Genomic DNA, 15,402 nt, shown 5'->3' with positions numbered 1-15,402 from the left:
CGGCGGGCTCCTGCCGCTGCCGCTTGTCTACTCTCTGGTATTTGGAGACAGCTGCATATTTGACTGATAAAGTTCTCCTGTCTTTGGTTTCTGAATCCTTGTCTGATCCAGCTCTTCCTTCTTCTCCTGGCAGGCAGCGGTGGTGCCCACAGCCGGCGGCCAGCTGTGGGTGTTTGGCGGGGAGTTTGCATCTCCCAACGGGGAACAGTTCTATCATTACAAGGATCTCTGGGTCCTGCATTTGGCTACCAAGACCTGGGAGCAGATCAAGTAAGTGATGGGCGATCTTGTCTAGACCATGCTTTTGCCAAGAAAGGTTGGGCCAGATGATCCTTGAGGTCCCTTCCAACCTGGTATTCTATGATTCTGTGTTGTGTTCTGAAGTCAGTGATGTTGTCCTCATGAGGAACCATGCCAGCATGATCTGAGTTTGATTCCTGGTATAGTGCTGTGATTTCCCAGCTGTCTGCTTATCTCTCCCTTGAATACAGAGGTGCCTATCCTAGAAAAGGAGGACAGCCTCCAGAAAGAAGTGGAAATGACAGATGTGTTCCAAGTCTATTGAGGCCAAAGCTATTTTATTTAATACATGATTTTTGGTGCCTGGATGTGCTTGGGTATTACTCACCGAAGGAAAGAGTATCATGAACAGCACTATGTCCTCCCAGCCATAGTGAGCGTAGATGTCCAAATGAGTACTTGTTGCTCCATCTGCCTGGGCTCCTCCTGGCTGGGCTGTACAAGACCAGTACAAGGATCTCCTGATTTTACCATTGCTTGAGAAGGCAGCTTGTATCTATCCACAGAGCCAACTTCACTCCTGATGACTGGCATTTGCTGCCTCAAGATTCCTTGGGATAAACAAGCCAATAATTCAGACCTGTCAAAGTAAATAGGTGCCAAAAGCCCTGGTATTTTTTTTGACAGGAGTTAAGGTGTCTAAATATCTTCTGTGGTTCTGGTCTAAAGTCTTCTGCTAATGTTTCCTTAACCTTTGGCTTCTTGGTTTTGCTGCTCGTGTTTATATTTGCATGAGAGAAGAGGTCTGGTGGGTCATCCAGTGGACTGAGAGGCAGGAGATGATAGGGCTTTGGTTCTGACTTTGACATGGACTTTCTCTCGGACTTCGGGATTGTCTTGACTGGGGGATTAGTCAGAGCACAGCTTTGGGTGGGCTCGAATTCCCTTGTGGCTGACCCTTGAGTTGGCACTGGGGAAAGCAGCGGCTTTTGAACACTTGCTCATCTGCTGTTTGACTGGTTGAGCTCCTGGTTATGAACTCCGTGTCCTTCCTTCAGGTGGGAAGCCCTAAATCTGCCTAGCTTGGTCACTTTTTGCCCCGCTTACAGAGTGCAGGTGCCTGTTGTCTGTGTCTGTCTCTTGCACAGTAATTGAGAGGGTAGTTTAGGATTGAGCTGTGCAGAGATGGATACCCTGGCTCTGCCTTGGCACATGCCTGAGGCCACGCAATGAGTCATCGTGCCTGTCTGCCTTTTTCCTCCTCCCTGCAAAATGGTAGCATTGATTTTTCCTGACAAGGGGGAAATTTGGAGGTTTCATTTTACTAACGTTAATGTAGCACTGAAGGGACTCTGGTGTGGAAGGTGCAGGGGGGCATACAAAGCCAAAGTGCAGAAATCCCAAGGAGTCCAAAACAGGCTGGCTTAGAAGGATGCTTCACAGCACAGGATCCCGGCAGCCGACTGCTCTGTGAGAATCCAGGGATCATCCTTTTGAGTAGCCCTTTGATTCGTAAGTGGCTGATTCCTGTCCATCAATGTGATTCTTGGCTCCAGACCTGGCAGTGTTAATCTAATAACAGCTGTAATTTGTCACGTTATGGGAAGCCAGGTTTAGTCTAGTGAACCCTGCTTGTCTTTGAGAAGTGAGGGTGAGAGGAACTCTCCTAAATGATGGAGGGCTCTTTAAGAGGTGCAAGAATTAAAAAGACCTGTCACTGTGCAGGCTGATCTGCCTATTGTTGTTAGGCAGAAGCTGACGTAATGACTGTGACTGTACCCCTCCCAGCTCCCCCAAAATAACTTCTGAATCCCTTGCTCAGTCTCAACCAAATAAAGGGGATGAACTCAAATGCGTTACGTCTGTACCGGTTTCATGTAAGCAGGCGGGGGGGAGGAAGTGATGCTCGCCGTAGAGTCCCTGCTGGGAGAAAGGGTTGACATTTCAACCAAGCTCTTGGTTGAAATCATCCTCACCGGAGCGCAGTGTGAATACCCAGCTGCAGGGAGAGCGAGGGCGGGAGATTGTTTTTTGTGAGCCATCGGAGAATCCAGATGAGGCTTCGTTAGCTCCACCACTGATGGCGCAAATTGTTCTCTCGTGGGTTTGCAGATGCATTGCTGTAGAGCTGATTTAGGGTTTTCCAATCCCAAAACAAACGCTGCAGTACCTGACCTGCCTGGGAAGAGGAAATGAGGTGGTTATGAGACTCTACTCATCCTGCATCTTATCCCATCTGGGAGAGCAGCCTCGGGTATTGGTTGTCACATGTCACCTTGGCTGCCATGCCACAGTGGGAGGATGCATTTGAAGACATTGATGCTTCATTGTTTCTTAGCAGATAAAAGGATAGACATTTTCTACGTGAGCGTCGTAAATTATATGAGTGAAAGTGCCCTGGAGAGATGATCTTTTTCTCTCTCCCTGCCCCATGCAGGTTCTACTACATTTGAGCTTCCTGGTGTGTTTGGGTGGACATCCGTCTTTTGGCCTTACTGGAATTTTGAAAACGCCTGTGCCCTGGTCCCCGTTTTCAAATAAAACAAGGCGGATCTCCTCCCCATCCTTGGGCAGAGCTCCAAGAGCTGCATTAATGAGGCATCTGGCAGAGGAGGCTGGGAGGGGATGTCTCTGTTTTAATGCTAACCTGACTGAGCATGAAAACCAAGTTTCTTGCTGCCTCTTTGCTTTTCCCTATGGCATCTTGGATTACAGTCTGCTTGGAAAGGGGAAGACGAGAGGGCAGAGATGATTGTTGAATTGTACAAGGGATTTTTTTCCTACTTCTTTTAAAACTATGATCATAACACGTGCTGCGTTTGACTTCCTTGAGCGTTTTGCTCTTCTTACCAGGGAACCCCATCGCTGTTGTCATTTTTCCGCATAGATTTCTCTTGTCCGTCTGAAGTCAAGCACTTGCTTATTTTGGATTGCCATTAACCAGCTGGGATGACTGGTGACAGTGGGGGTCAGCTTGGGGGCTAGTGGTGTTGGGAGTGTGAACATGTTTGGGAAGACTAAATGGAGGGGGCAGATCGTGTAGGTTTGTTCGGTCACAGTGGGGCACCGGCCCTTGTACACCAAGCCTTCACATAGCAGGCCAAGCAATAATTCCATGTGTCCAATGTGGTAGCAGTGTTACCTGAATAAATGCCTGGTGAATAGACATCTGGGGTGCAGACTGGTATTGGGTAAACTCAGTTGGGCTTGGAAGACATCATTTTAGTACAAATAATAGAGTAACGTAATTAATTATTATGAAATGTCTGGACAAGAGAGACAAAGTTTCTGTTTCTGTTCCACATGGGAAGACTCACATATGCTCCATTTCAGGTGGGTTTGAATGTATTCGTTTGTGTGAATTGAATAGCTAAGATGACCCTGCTGTGATCTGAACTTGCAGTTCAAGGAAATCTAGTTATTCCAGCCTCGCAGCTTAGATTTCAGACAATTATGTTGTCCTTCCTGGCCTGCAGTTCATGTCACAGACCATCTTGGTGCTGTAGGAGGCTTGACTGTGAAACACCTGTGGAGGAAAACCTTGAATAACTCATCCCGGTAAATAACATCGCTGCACTGTGTCTGCAAAGGCGGCTGGGGAGGTGGATCTCCATTATCTCCTAGCATAGAGCACAGTGGTGCCACTCTGCTTGACAGAGTTACAAATTACTATATTTAACAATATTTAGCTATATGTACTTGTATTTTGCGTGCACAAAGATGGTCCAAATACAACAAATCCCAGCCCGTTAGAAGGCTTGCCAGGAACTGACTTCGGCTTACTGGAACCACATTATCGTGGCTGTGATGCACAAGGTTGCCTCAGTGCATGAACTGTTTGTTACTCTGCCTTAGAGCTAAGCAATATTTTAACCTAATTGCCTCATTCCTTCCTAGAGAGAACTTACTCAGCTCTGTGTGGCCCAGTGCACTCCCTCAAAGAGAGACAGGGAGCATCACGCTTGGGGGTTGTGCTTGGGAACTGGCAGATCCCTCCTCTGGGTAGTTCTTTGTCTTGCTTTTAATACTGGAATGTTAATGATACTTCCCATAACAGTTTTGTGAGATGTGGTGCTATAAATATTCAGAGTAGCGTTTTGCAAGTGTATGTTTAATGCTGTTTACAGAGAGAACTAGAGCAGTCACTGCAGTGCAGGATACCTTTCAGCATAGGTTTGTTTCTGATTGATGACTCTTCCTGCTCATGTGCTATTTGTCACTGGAAAGATTGGGTACTGCAACACAAAGTAGAAAGGTGCGTTGGTGCTTAAAAGAAAAGAAGGGTATCTGAGTAACCTTCCTCTGTCAGCCCAGAAGTGAGCCTGGTGAACTTGTTCTTTGTTAGGTCAGGATCCAAATTGTGCAACTGTTGATTGACTTTGCAAGGGATTTGATTTGAGGATTTTGTGCCTTGTGGCAATAGCGTGTTCACTTTTGTACTTCATGAGTGTACAAACACATGGGTACACTATCAGTGTGTGCTGTTGGACAGAACACTTGTTTGCATTCACAAGTGTAAGATGTAAAACTGAACGCTGAAGTCCTGGGCTTCAGCTGCTTCAAGTGCTGGAGGATAAAAGTGCTTTGTCCTCAAATGCCCCTTTGATGGGACATTCTAGGCATCATCGCTTTTATTATTATGGAAAGGTTCTGAGATTCATCTGAGGATCCTCTGGATGAACGAATGAATGAAAAGGTAACTCCCTTATGCAGTCTGTAGCCACTGTGATATGTAAGTAATTCTTGAATCTGGGGGCTGAATTCAGGTCTGTTATGTTACTAGAAGTCCCAGAGTAACTCCACAAGCAAAAGCAAATTCCTTATGGAGCAGTTCTGATCAGATTCATGCTGTACATGTATAGAGACAGTCCTTATCCAGACTTATATTTTAATCTATTTTTAAAAAAAGTCTGGAGATTTTACAGCTCCCTCCCACATGTCTGCTTTCTGGTGTCAACCCCATGAAGTAGAGTATTAATTATAAAGTCTGTGAAACTGTTTCCGAAATGCTTGTTTTGGACCACAAGCAATGATACAGGTAAAAGGAGACAGTTTGAATGTGGGAAACAAGTCTTTGAGCTTGCAGCAAGTGCCTTCTGGAGTGGTGGCATGGTTATACGTTACTGCCAGTCCTGCTTGACTGTGCCATTTGGTTTTTCCAGTGTTGTGTTTGGAGACTGGGGAACAGAGGACCTTGGCTATATGAATCGCTCTATGTAAAAATACTTTCTAAGAGCAGTTGTTGCAAGTTTAGGAGGGAATGTCCTTACATCAAAGGCTATAAACTTCCTTTTATAGCTGATTCCTGCAACGTGTAACGCTGAGGCTGAGGAAGCTGAGGAGATACAATACTGTGCAGGGTGAGGCCTCCTGGAACTGTGTTTCAGCATCTGTCCTTGTAGCTTGTATTGCTAGTCTAAAGAAAGGAGAGAACAGCCTGGTGATTGAGAGCAAGTGGTGCTGGCTTCAGAGAGACTTCTCTGAATTCGGATCAGGCCCCAGACCAGATGTTTTTGTTTGTGACTTTGAGTTAATTGTACGCTTGTGGGAACTTGTTTATTAAAACACAGACATCAAGGAATGAACTTTTTATTGTTCAGAATTGATTTTTGACTTGGAGGAAACCTATTTGAGAAGCAAGGCAAAGGATATTCCTGAGAATAGGATTTTATTGTTAATGTTGATTTTTAATTCCTTCTTTCCTTTAAAAAAAAAAAAGTTTTTTTTAAAAGATGCCATCCTTTGGAATAATGTGGGAGCGTTGTTGCAGAAGAGAAAATAATGATTTCAGATCTTGATGACATTAATACTAGAGGTGCTATTCTGTAGGGTGATACTTTAAAATCCAGTAAATGCCTAGAAAACCCTACTCTGTGTTAGAATAAAAAGTCCAAGCAATCAATATTAATTCAGTCTTACCCAAACGCTGCTGTTCTGCTTGGAGTTTTTCATTATGACTGGTGTGAGATTGTAATTTTTGATGGTGAATAAGTGCCTTCATTTTCTCTCTCCACAGAAATCTATCACTGCACTTTACAGCTATCTGCTGCCACTTAAAGTGTAGCAGTAGGGTGGTGAGTTTAGGTTTTGCTGTTGTTTTCAACAGTGAGAAGGTTTCTTATTTATTTAGGCCCTGATTCTGCAACCACTTAACAGATGTTAACACTGCCTATTTGAGAAGCCTTGCTGAGTTCAGTGGTGCTAGCTGTGTGCACTTAGGAGACTCCTCAGCAAGAGTGAAAATGTGATAGATTAATCCATGGGGGCAGAGAACACACAAAGCAAAACCCTGTTTTCTCTGCAGTTTGGCCTAAAGTTGCCTTTGTTTTGAGAGTTCTTGAAGTTGTTTTCTCTCTCATGATGCTCAGGCTGTGGGTGAACATGAAGGAAGGTGCATCTTCATTGCCTCTCAGGAATGTCGTTGCCAGCTGCCTGGCTTCGCGTGAAGCTTTTGGATGTGACAGATGGGGTGTTGTTGCTTGTTCCTGGAAATGGAAGTAGCACATTTAACTGAAAGGTCAGGAAGGCTTGAAAGAGCAGAACAGTGATGCGTAGCTGCTTTTTAATGTGTAAGATAATATCGATGACTTGTTTTGCTGCAATGCCTTTGTTCTTGAGGAAATCTAAGTAATTTACAAAGTATTCACACCAACTTGATGTTACATCCTAACTGCAGGTGGATGAGTGAAGATGCTATGGGTATGTGATTTCTTAAGACATTAAAGGAGAGTGGCTGTCAGAGTTGGTCTCTGGCTCTTACTTTGTACTTGGAGAAACCACCTCTGTCTGGAGTGCCTTTCTTTCAATTGCGGGGATTAACTGCTATTCGTTAAACTCTCCTGAAAAATTAGCTCCTGAGTTATAGCAGAAAAGACTTCAAGACTTTGGTTGCTGTTAGAACCTAATGGCTTATCAGGAGGAATAAAATTGTTACTGCAAAATGCCTGTGTTGCAAATACCAAGAGTTACAGGAAGAGCACACATGCTGTTCTGGAGAAAGGCATATGTAAGTATTAAGGCAATGAAGTTCCCCATGGTTTCCCATTCCAGGAGAACAGAAGCTGAACTCAGCCAGCCCAGCTGCCAATGACTTCAATAAAAATGGACTGACACACTAACAGGAAAGGGAATTTTGCTCATAAGTGGAATTTCTTTACATTCCAGGGCATCAGGAGGTCCCTCTGGACGAAGTGGACATCGAATGGTTGCTTGCAAAAGGCAGCTGATCATCTTCGGAGGTTTCCATGAGAGTACAAGGTGCGTTACTGCAGAGTGGCTGGTGGTATTGAAACCTCTGTAAAAAAGACAACAGAATTTCACCGGTAACAGAAAGCTGGGCTTTAATGGGAGGATTATCCTCAGCAGTACTGTTACTGAACTGGACTTTTATGTTAGAAGGACAAGTGATCTTGATTTAAAGTCTTCAAGTGTTTGAGAAACCATTTTACCATTTAGCTAATCACTGAAGTAGCTGCTCATCCTTGTAGCTAAAGCTCGATACATCACTTTTGGCTTCTGAGTCTTGTCGAGGAGCCTTGTCTTCCAAGAAGTGTCTCCTCCAGTAGGTTCTCACATACTACGTGAGGTCACAGCTACTGTCATGGGGACTGTGAAGAGAGCTGAGCTGCATATTGTCTCAGAGACAGTAAGGAGCATAACTGTAGTCCCTGGGAGCACAGTGCGGGTTGCAAAGCCCACCCGAGATTTGGCTGTGTCCTTGGGAGTTTAACCTGTGCAGAGCATTTTCCACTAGCAGTATGTGAGCTAACTAGTAGAAAGAACACGGCATATGTATATTTTTTCCCACCCCCCTAAACAGACAGTTCTAATCTGTTTTGATCTTTTGTGTTCTGGTTTAAGTTACCTTGGATCGTGTTAACTGGAAAGAGTTGATAAAACCTCTATTATACTAAGAAAGGACATAGGTAAAAAAGAACCCAGAGACGTCTTGCTTAAAGGAGCTTTGTCAAATGCAAATTGTTGCACTGAAATAGTAACCTTCACCTGAACAAATTTTTTGTACATTTCTATGGCTTCCAAAGGAGAAAAACTATAAATACAAGAAGCTGAATAAGGTGTTGCACCTCTTCAGAGGTTCCTGGTGCTGTTCCTGAAGTGATATTTTATCCTGTCCTGGATGGTGACCATTACAAAAACCTGTGATGTGCCGATTTGCTCTCCCTAGAGATTACATCTATTACAATGATGTGTATGCTTTCAACCTGGACTCCTTCACCTGGAACAAGCTGGCTCCATCGGGGATTGGGCCTACTCCAAGATCTGGGTGTCAAATGGCTACCAGTCCTGAGGGCAGCATAATCGTCTATGGAGGCTACTCCAAGCAGGTAGGAGAGACTTTTGTGGTAAGCCAGTACAGTATTTCCTGGATTCTAAACTGAACAGTTGATGGAAAAACTAGGGGGCTAAAGTGAAAACTAAAATGTGACAAACTTGGGTTGCCTAAGCGGGGCCAATGCGGTGGTCTTGACCTGTGTTGGCTCTGGAGTCCTGCGTTTTGACTGCTCGGAGAGGGCAGTGAGAGGGCTTAGACCTTGAGAGGGCTTAGACCTTGAGAGGGCTTAGACCTTGAGAGAGCAAAATTGAGATCTCTGTACTGCTGCTTTCCTCTGCTCAGTTTTGCAAGCCTTGTCTGCAGTGCAGGATTTGGTGATCTCATGCCATAACTGCCCACTGCTCTGACTGACGATGTTTCAGCATGTCAGGCAGCTGCCAGATATCCAAAATACACTGGTAATGGGAGCGCATGTTAGCCTGTGGTTATGCCATCTTGGAGTGAATGTGTAGTTGTGCCCTTGGATTGTTCATACACAGGATGGTTCAGACCGCTGTGAACCAGTACCACTACCAAAAGAGGCATCTTGTCATCTAATTGTGCCTTTCTTCATGCAGTTGTGTGCTGATCGAGGAGCTCATCTTGGTTAAAATGAATTTTGTATTTTCCCTGCTAATCTAATCCAGTATAAGTTGGTGACATCACAGAGGTAGGCATAAGGAACTGGGAGAAACGATGGTTTTTGGCAACAGTGGTGGTTACTGTCAGCTTAAAGCATTCTTGAGTAGTCCTCATCCATGTTCCAGTGCTTGTAAGTTAAAAACAACAGCTGCCAGGAGGCTTGTATTTTCTTGCATCAGTGAAAGGGTTAAGGGAGCAGCACTAGTTAGCAAACTTAGTAAGCCAAAGAAGACTTCTGATGAGCAGCAGGCTTCCTCTGCTCTGCTACTTGCTTTGTTAATCATGGTAATTTATACTGGATAGCCCTTTAGACCGTATGTCCTCATTGACCAAGTACCCCTGTCTCCATGCTGGGCTGGAGGAAGTAAATATTTCCTTGAGCAAAAGGCTCCTGCAAAAGCTTTTAATGTTGCGAATGCAGACAGAAGACCCGGATCTTGCTGCTACTGTCTCAGTGGAAAGGCATCGCTTCCAGCAGCGTGTCGCTGGGGGAGGAGGACGCGTTGTTCTTCTGATGTGAATAAATGAACAAAGAAGAGCAGGGAAAGGGGAGAGAAGATAGCCTGTCTATATATTTAGAAGCATTTGTACCTCCTCATGGCCTGTGCTTAGGGCTCTATCTCATCAGATGTGCATTTGGTTAAATAGCAGTAACAATACGGAGGCATTTTCAACCCCAAAGAGCTTTATCCTCTTCCTTTCTCTGTCCTGTTTCCTCAGTCTTGAGGGTGGGAAGGAAGCATGAGCCTGCATGCTGTGCTTGATGTGGATCTCTCGTGGCTGCTGAAAGCAGCTGGGTTTCAAGTGCACACTGAGCCCCATGGAAATATAGAAGTTGATGCATGTTGCAGTTGGTTCTATTCCACTTTACAAGGGTGGGCTCTGTCGCACTGCTCTGGGTTGTTTTGAGCTAATAAAAATGAAGTAGAAGGGATGGGGGAATGCAAAGCTGCCTTCAGCCTTTATGCAGGGCGCTAATCAAGGATAAGAGGTGGCTGCAGTTCCTCTCCAGCTTGGAGAACAGTTTTTGATTAAACAACCACTCCTGTTACGAGTCTACTTCCTTTGTAATACAGAGAGCTCAGTCTGCTTCTCTCTGATATGCCATTCCTAGCAGAGACTTTGCTTGTGTATTCTGTAGCACAAGTGAACTTTCAGGCTGGAATGGTGCAGCTGAGCTACAAACTGATCAGAGCACTGGACAGATTTTTTTCTCTGCAGCTTTCTTGAGATGCAAAGGTAGCAAACCTTTATCACGCTCCTGAAAATTTATTTCAGCAAGATTTAGCCCCTGTAGGAGAAACACAATTTCATTAATACGTGGTTATTCAATTCTCATTGTATCTTTGCTTATACCTGATTGTGGAGCTGAGTCTCTCTGGGTTTACTTCAAAGTGAAGAAAGTGTGTTTGGCTTGTGTACTCTGCCCCAGTCATTGGCTGGGGTACTCTTGGGAGAAATAAGAGGTAGACAAGGGAGGAAACAGTACTTAATTGGAACTGGGCAGGCACAGGAGAAGACTTGTTCCTTGTCTCCAATTAAAGAGGCAGATGCTATGTTCAGGAGTGCTATGAAGACATTTTTGGGCATATGAACACATTTTTGCGTATGAAACCAGGCAAGTGTCCAAGCAAAATGCCACTCACCAAGTCATGTAGAGACTTCTCTTCTAATAAGAGGCAGGACTAAGTTGCACATGTGCTGTAAAAAAGGTCCAGATTTGTGTGGAGGCCTCCTGAGGCCGGAGCCACTACCAAGCATGTATATGGTATGAATTGGTTTGGAGGGAAGAGGAGTGGAAATCATAATAGCTCCTCTGTTTTCATATTGGCATGATATGACCGTCACATTACTGGAGTAGAGTTGCAGTGTGGCAAGGTTGCTTTCCTGCAATGGGCAGTTCTGATGCATTATATCCTATGGTCCCCTTAGCCCTTGTAAATCCGCTTTGAAGCAGTGTACCGAAATATCTGTGAGATGCAGTATAATGCATGTTGCCTAGGGCAAAAAGAGATGTAAGCCCAGGAGATTCATGGTTATGGGTGGAATTGTAGGCATCTTTGTACCCAGCTGGCTGTTGGGGCTCTATAAAGCCTGAGTAACACTCTCAGCTTGCTGCCAGGGATGTTCCCCCGATTGAGTGATCAGTCTGCCTGTCCTCAGTCTGGCCAGCAGGAGTTGAGAGCTGGGAAGGCAGAAGCAGAGAGATTTGGTCCTTGCTTTGATTTTCCAGACTTGTGTGCAGAACTGAGCGTGGAGGGTCAGTTTTCAATAATCTCTGTCAGTCCAGGCCGTGTTGCTGAATTCCCTTCATGTGACCTGAATAAGAAAGTCTCTGTCATGGCTGGGCAAATAGAGGCAGAAAAGATCTAGTGACTTGTCTAAGGCACTCCAGTACTTGTATACAGAGCCAGGACAAGAACCTTGGTACCCGGACATGCCTTTGCCCGTGCCAGCCACTAGATTTTGCTGACCAAGTGGTGCACAACCAGGATGCAAATGGTGAAAAAGGAGTTTTACAGCCCTGAGTGCGACTGACTTGAGATATTGGTGCACAAATTGACAAGAGCGTGCCTGATATTTTAAAGTGCACGATTCTTAGCACAGTGGTGTCCCTCTGTTCAGTTGTTTCATCTTCAGCCTAGAAATGATAAAGGCAACTTGTGCAGTCCCTTACAGAAGGAGATGTGGGTGTTGTCATCTCTGCCTCAAACGTACCTCAAAATCCCGCAAGGAGCTCAGACTTGCTCTCCCCCTGATCTTAAAGATGTCCTCATCTGTTTCTGATGCTGGGGATGGGGCTTGCTGCAGCAAGCTGCATTTTTGGCCATATAAAGCAAGGAGACCTCTCTATTGCTAGGCAACATGAGTGCACCCTGCCTGACTGGCACAGCGAATGCAGCCGGGAGGTGTTGGAGGCTAATGCTGCTCTACCTTGCAGGTGCAAGCAGCCTACAAGCCATGGGAGGGCTGGCATTACATGTGTGCGAGGCTGAAGACGACTAGCGTGTGGGGTTTTTTGGGGGGTTGGGGTGGCGTTTTTTTTTAGTGGCAAGCTTTGTCAAGCTGAATTGGATTCCGCTGGGAGAGGGCTGAAGTGTTTGCCTGAATTGCAAGGTCTGGTGGGACTCGTTCCCTCTGTAGTTCCACCTGCTGAGAGCTTCTGCTAATTGGATGTATTTTGCCACTGTTGATCTCTTTTATCAGACATGTTTAGCCCATGATACATGGGGAATCCTGATTCCCCTTCTCAAGAACACCTCTCCATGCCTCAGTTTCCTTGTTCTTTGAAGGGGGATAAACAGTCGTCTTGCAGTCTGTCAGTGAAGCTAGCGTTTTTTTAGCTAATTCCGGTAAAGCTCTTAAAACTTGTTAATGTGCCTGTGTGTGCAAACAGTAGGCTGTGGATATCCAAGCCAGTTTTGTACTTGAAAGCAAACACCTGGAACTTCAAGGCAAGAAGGACAGTGAGGGGGAAGAGGAGCCTCTTGTGACCTATGGAGTGATTTGCTCAGCGCGAGCGGATGTCCTGGCTCTGAGGGGATTGATCTCTCCCGTAGCGATGTACTGCTTGCTGGTGAAGTGTCTGCTTTTCAGCCATTGTGCGTTGAGGAAAACCAGCATCTCTTTGACAACAAATAACTAACTCCCACTCCAACTCATTGGGGTTTTCTCAGCCCAAGAAGCTTTGTCATGTTGCGTACGCAGTGTGTTTACTACAGGGAGCTGTGTGGTTTTCAGGAGAAAAATAATGCAGTTATTCTATGCAGCTTGTATGATAGCGAAGCCAACTGCTTTCTCAGTGTTTATTTCCCCTCCTTTCGTGCAGACAGTGCAAATCTTGCTGTGCTCCTGCAGGCTTCAGCCTGTATGTCCCCTGCACGTATGAATGTGCGCTCTCCTCAGCATTTAAGGACAAACTGCAGCCTACCTGGGACTGAGGAGGAAATAACCACCGTTTCTGTTATCGTTAGCAGACAGGCACTTTGCGGTCACTGAGGTGCACTTCAGTGCTGTAAGGTGTGAAGCCTCCTGCCTGTGTCTCTCTCTCTCTCCCTCTCTCACCTCTGCCCATCCATCCCTGACAGCTGTTTGCTCAGGTGAGGCTTGGAAGGGTGTTTAAGGTGAGAGGCAGACTGAAAAGGCTGCTGTATCTCAGCTATCTGCAGCCTGCAGCTTGTTGGTGACTTCTGCTGCTCTAGACCTGTGTGACAGCGAAGCATGACATTGCCAGAGCAATGGCACTTGCTCGGCACGGTGACTCACAGCCCTTTGAACTTGAGAGCTCCTGCTGTAGATGCCACAATACATGCACCAGGCTACGAATTAGTGCACTTGATACTTACAGCACCTTTCCTAGAAGGCATTTCTTTCCTTTCCTGCCCTGGCAGCTCTCTCTCAGGGGTCTGTTCAAAGTGGGCAGCTCCCAGCCCCTCCAACCATGTCTCCAACACCAGAGGTCCACTAGCTATGCCTCAGAACCAATCACCTATGCAAAAACTTGTCTTGCTTGTTTTCCATGTGCTGGAGAACTGGCAGTGGCTGAAGGAGTCATCACTGTATAACCTCTTACTCAGAAAACAGGACTGTCACTAATGCTTGTTCCTAGAGGCTTCCTGTCCCTGCGTGCCTGATGTTCTGTTGCTCGAGGACGGTAGGTGGAATAGTGCAGTTGACTTCACTGAAGTGGGTGCACGGAAAAGGATCTCTCCAGTGTAGATATCCTGTCTTGAAGAGTGTGTCTTTCAGCTTGCTAATGGACTTGCTTATGTGGATGTGGAGAGCAAGAAGACACGTAAGCCATAGCCCCAAAATAAGAAATTTTTCCAAGACAGCACTACAGGCAGACCCTGGTCCTTAGGTTAACTGAAGCTTCCTTTTTGCTGCGCTATGAGCAGAGTCCTGTTTCCTCCGGAACTTCATTATCGGCCTTCCCCGGGGCTTCTGAGCATCACACAAGTTACAGCTTTGTTGTGCAATGCCTCAAACACACTTTCCTCTTTTCTGCCTTTCTAAGAATTGAATACCATTCCTATGAATTGGATACCAGGCCACACAGTAACAACACAGCATACGCTGCAGTAACAAAACCTAAGTGCAAGGTTGGGTACAGATGTGCGGCAAGAACAGGACAGCACCATGCTGTTGTGCTCTCAGGTGCATCCAAGCCCTGCTCATCTTCCTGAGGACTGGACCCATGCCTCCCAGCTTTGGCCGGGATCCACTGCCTGCCCCCTGGAAGCAGTTACACAGCATAGCAATGCCATCACCCCTGGGAGGAAGGGAATTACAAGGAAGTAGGAGCTCTGCTTGAAGGATGGGTGGATAATGACATTATTAAAAGAGCTCCTACAGTGGTGTTGCATAGTGCTGCTTTCAAATGATGCATGTTGCTATGAGCACTGGAGTACAGGGCCTTGCAGTGAAAGGAGCAAGGGAAAATCACATTTAAAATTATGCATTTAATTGCCTCAACTGAGGCTTGATCCTGCTCTTGCTGGTGTCTTCTTGTTGCCTTTAGTAGGAGTGGAAGTGGGGCTTCTGTTCTTTTTCTGTTTAGGAGAAAAAAACCTGTTGCTCAGGGCTCTGTGGGGCCCCGAATCTAAAATTGACAGCTGCAGTGGGGCTGTGGTGCACAGACCGAGCTGTCACCTCTGCTCCTCCTGTAGTGGGATACAGATGGGCAGGTGGCAGGGACTGAAAGTCCACGTGCTAGTCACAGCTCTATACTTAAACTTGGGCCTTGCAGATGATACAACGCAGACACTCTGAGTTTCTGCTCAACCTTCAAGGGCAGAATCCCAGAGGGCCTTGCAAGCCCTGTGGAAAATTGTCGTGTGCCACTTTGGTGGAGTGGGTATCTGCTCTCTTTTACAGCTAGAGAAGCAGAGGCACAGATGTTAAATTAGTCCCCTGCGAGCACCTGACACTGCCTGTGGCAGAGTAAAAGGCAAGACCTTGGATCTTCTGTTTCCTGGATACTGCCCATCGTTCCTTCCTTCTGCAAAACAATTGGTTTTAATCCCTTGTGACAATTTATTTCTCTTAGTGCCAGAATTCCTACCCTTAAACGGCACCCGGTAGTCTTGGGCCACTGAAACTGTTTTACTGAGCATCCCCGTCTTTCCATTCTCTGCAGAGAATTAAGAAAGATGTTGACAAAGGCACCCTGCATGCAGATATGTTCC

General features: G+C 45.9%; 1 protein-coding gene across 1 annotated transcript in view; it reads left to right on the top strand.

Annotated features, from left to right (window-relative positions):
* LOC104164421 (kelch domain-containing protein 4-like) overlaps positions 1-15,397 on the top strand; it is a gene marked incomplete at both ends in the record, with an annotated part of 22,057 nt that extends 6,660 nt beyond the window's left edge. The window contains 4 exons of the mRNA XM_009703746.1: positions 134-270; positions 7,405-7,497; positions 8,426-8,585; positions 15,354-15,397. Of these exons, the coding sequence (XP_009702048.1) occupies positions 134-270; positions 7,405-7,497; positions 8,426-8,585; positions 15,354-15,397 (434 nt within the window). The remainder of the gene's footprint in view (positions 1-133; positions 271-7,404; positions 7,498-8,425; positions 8,586-15,353) is intronic.
* Between the last annotated feature and the right edge of the window lie 5 nt (positions 15,398-15,402).

Source organism: Cariama cristata, unplaced genomic scaffold, assembly GCF_000690535.1.
Source record: "Cariama cristata isolate BGI_N322 unplaced genomic scaffold, ASM69053v1 scaffold467, whole genome shotgun sequence".
Lineage (NCBI taxonomy): Eukaryota > Metazoa > Chordata > Aves > Cariamiformes > Cariamidae > Cariama > Cariama cristata.
Note: the sequence above shows the minus strand (reverse complement) of the source record. Positions and strands in the feature narration are given on the sequence as shown.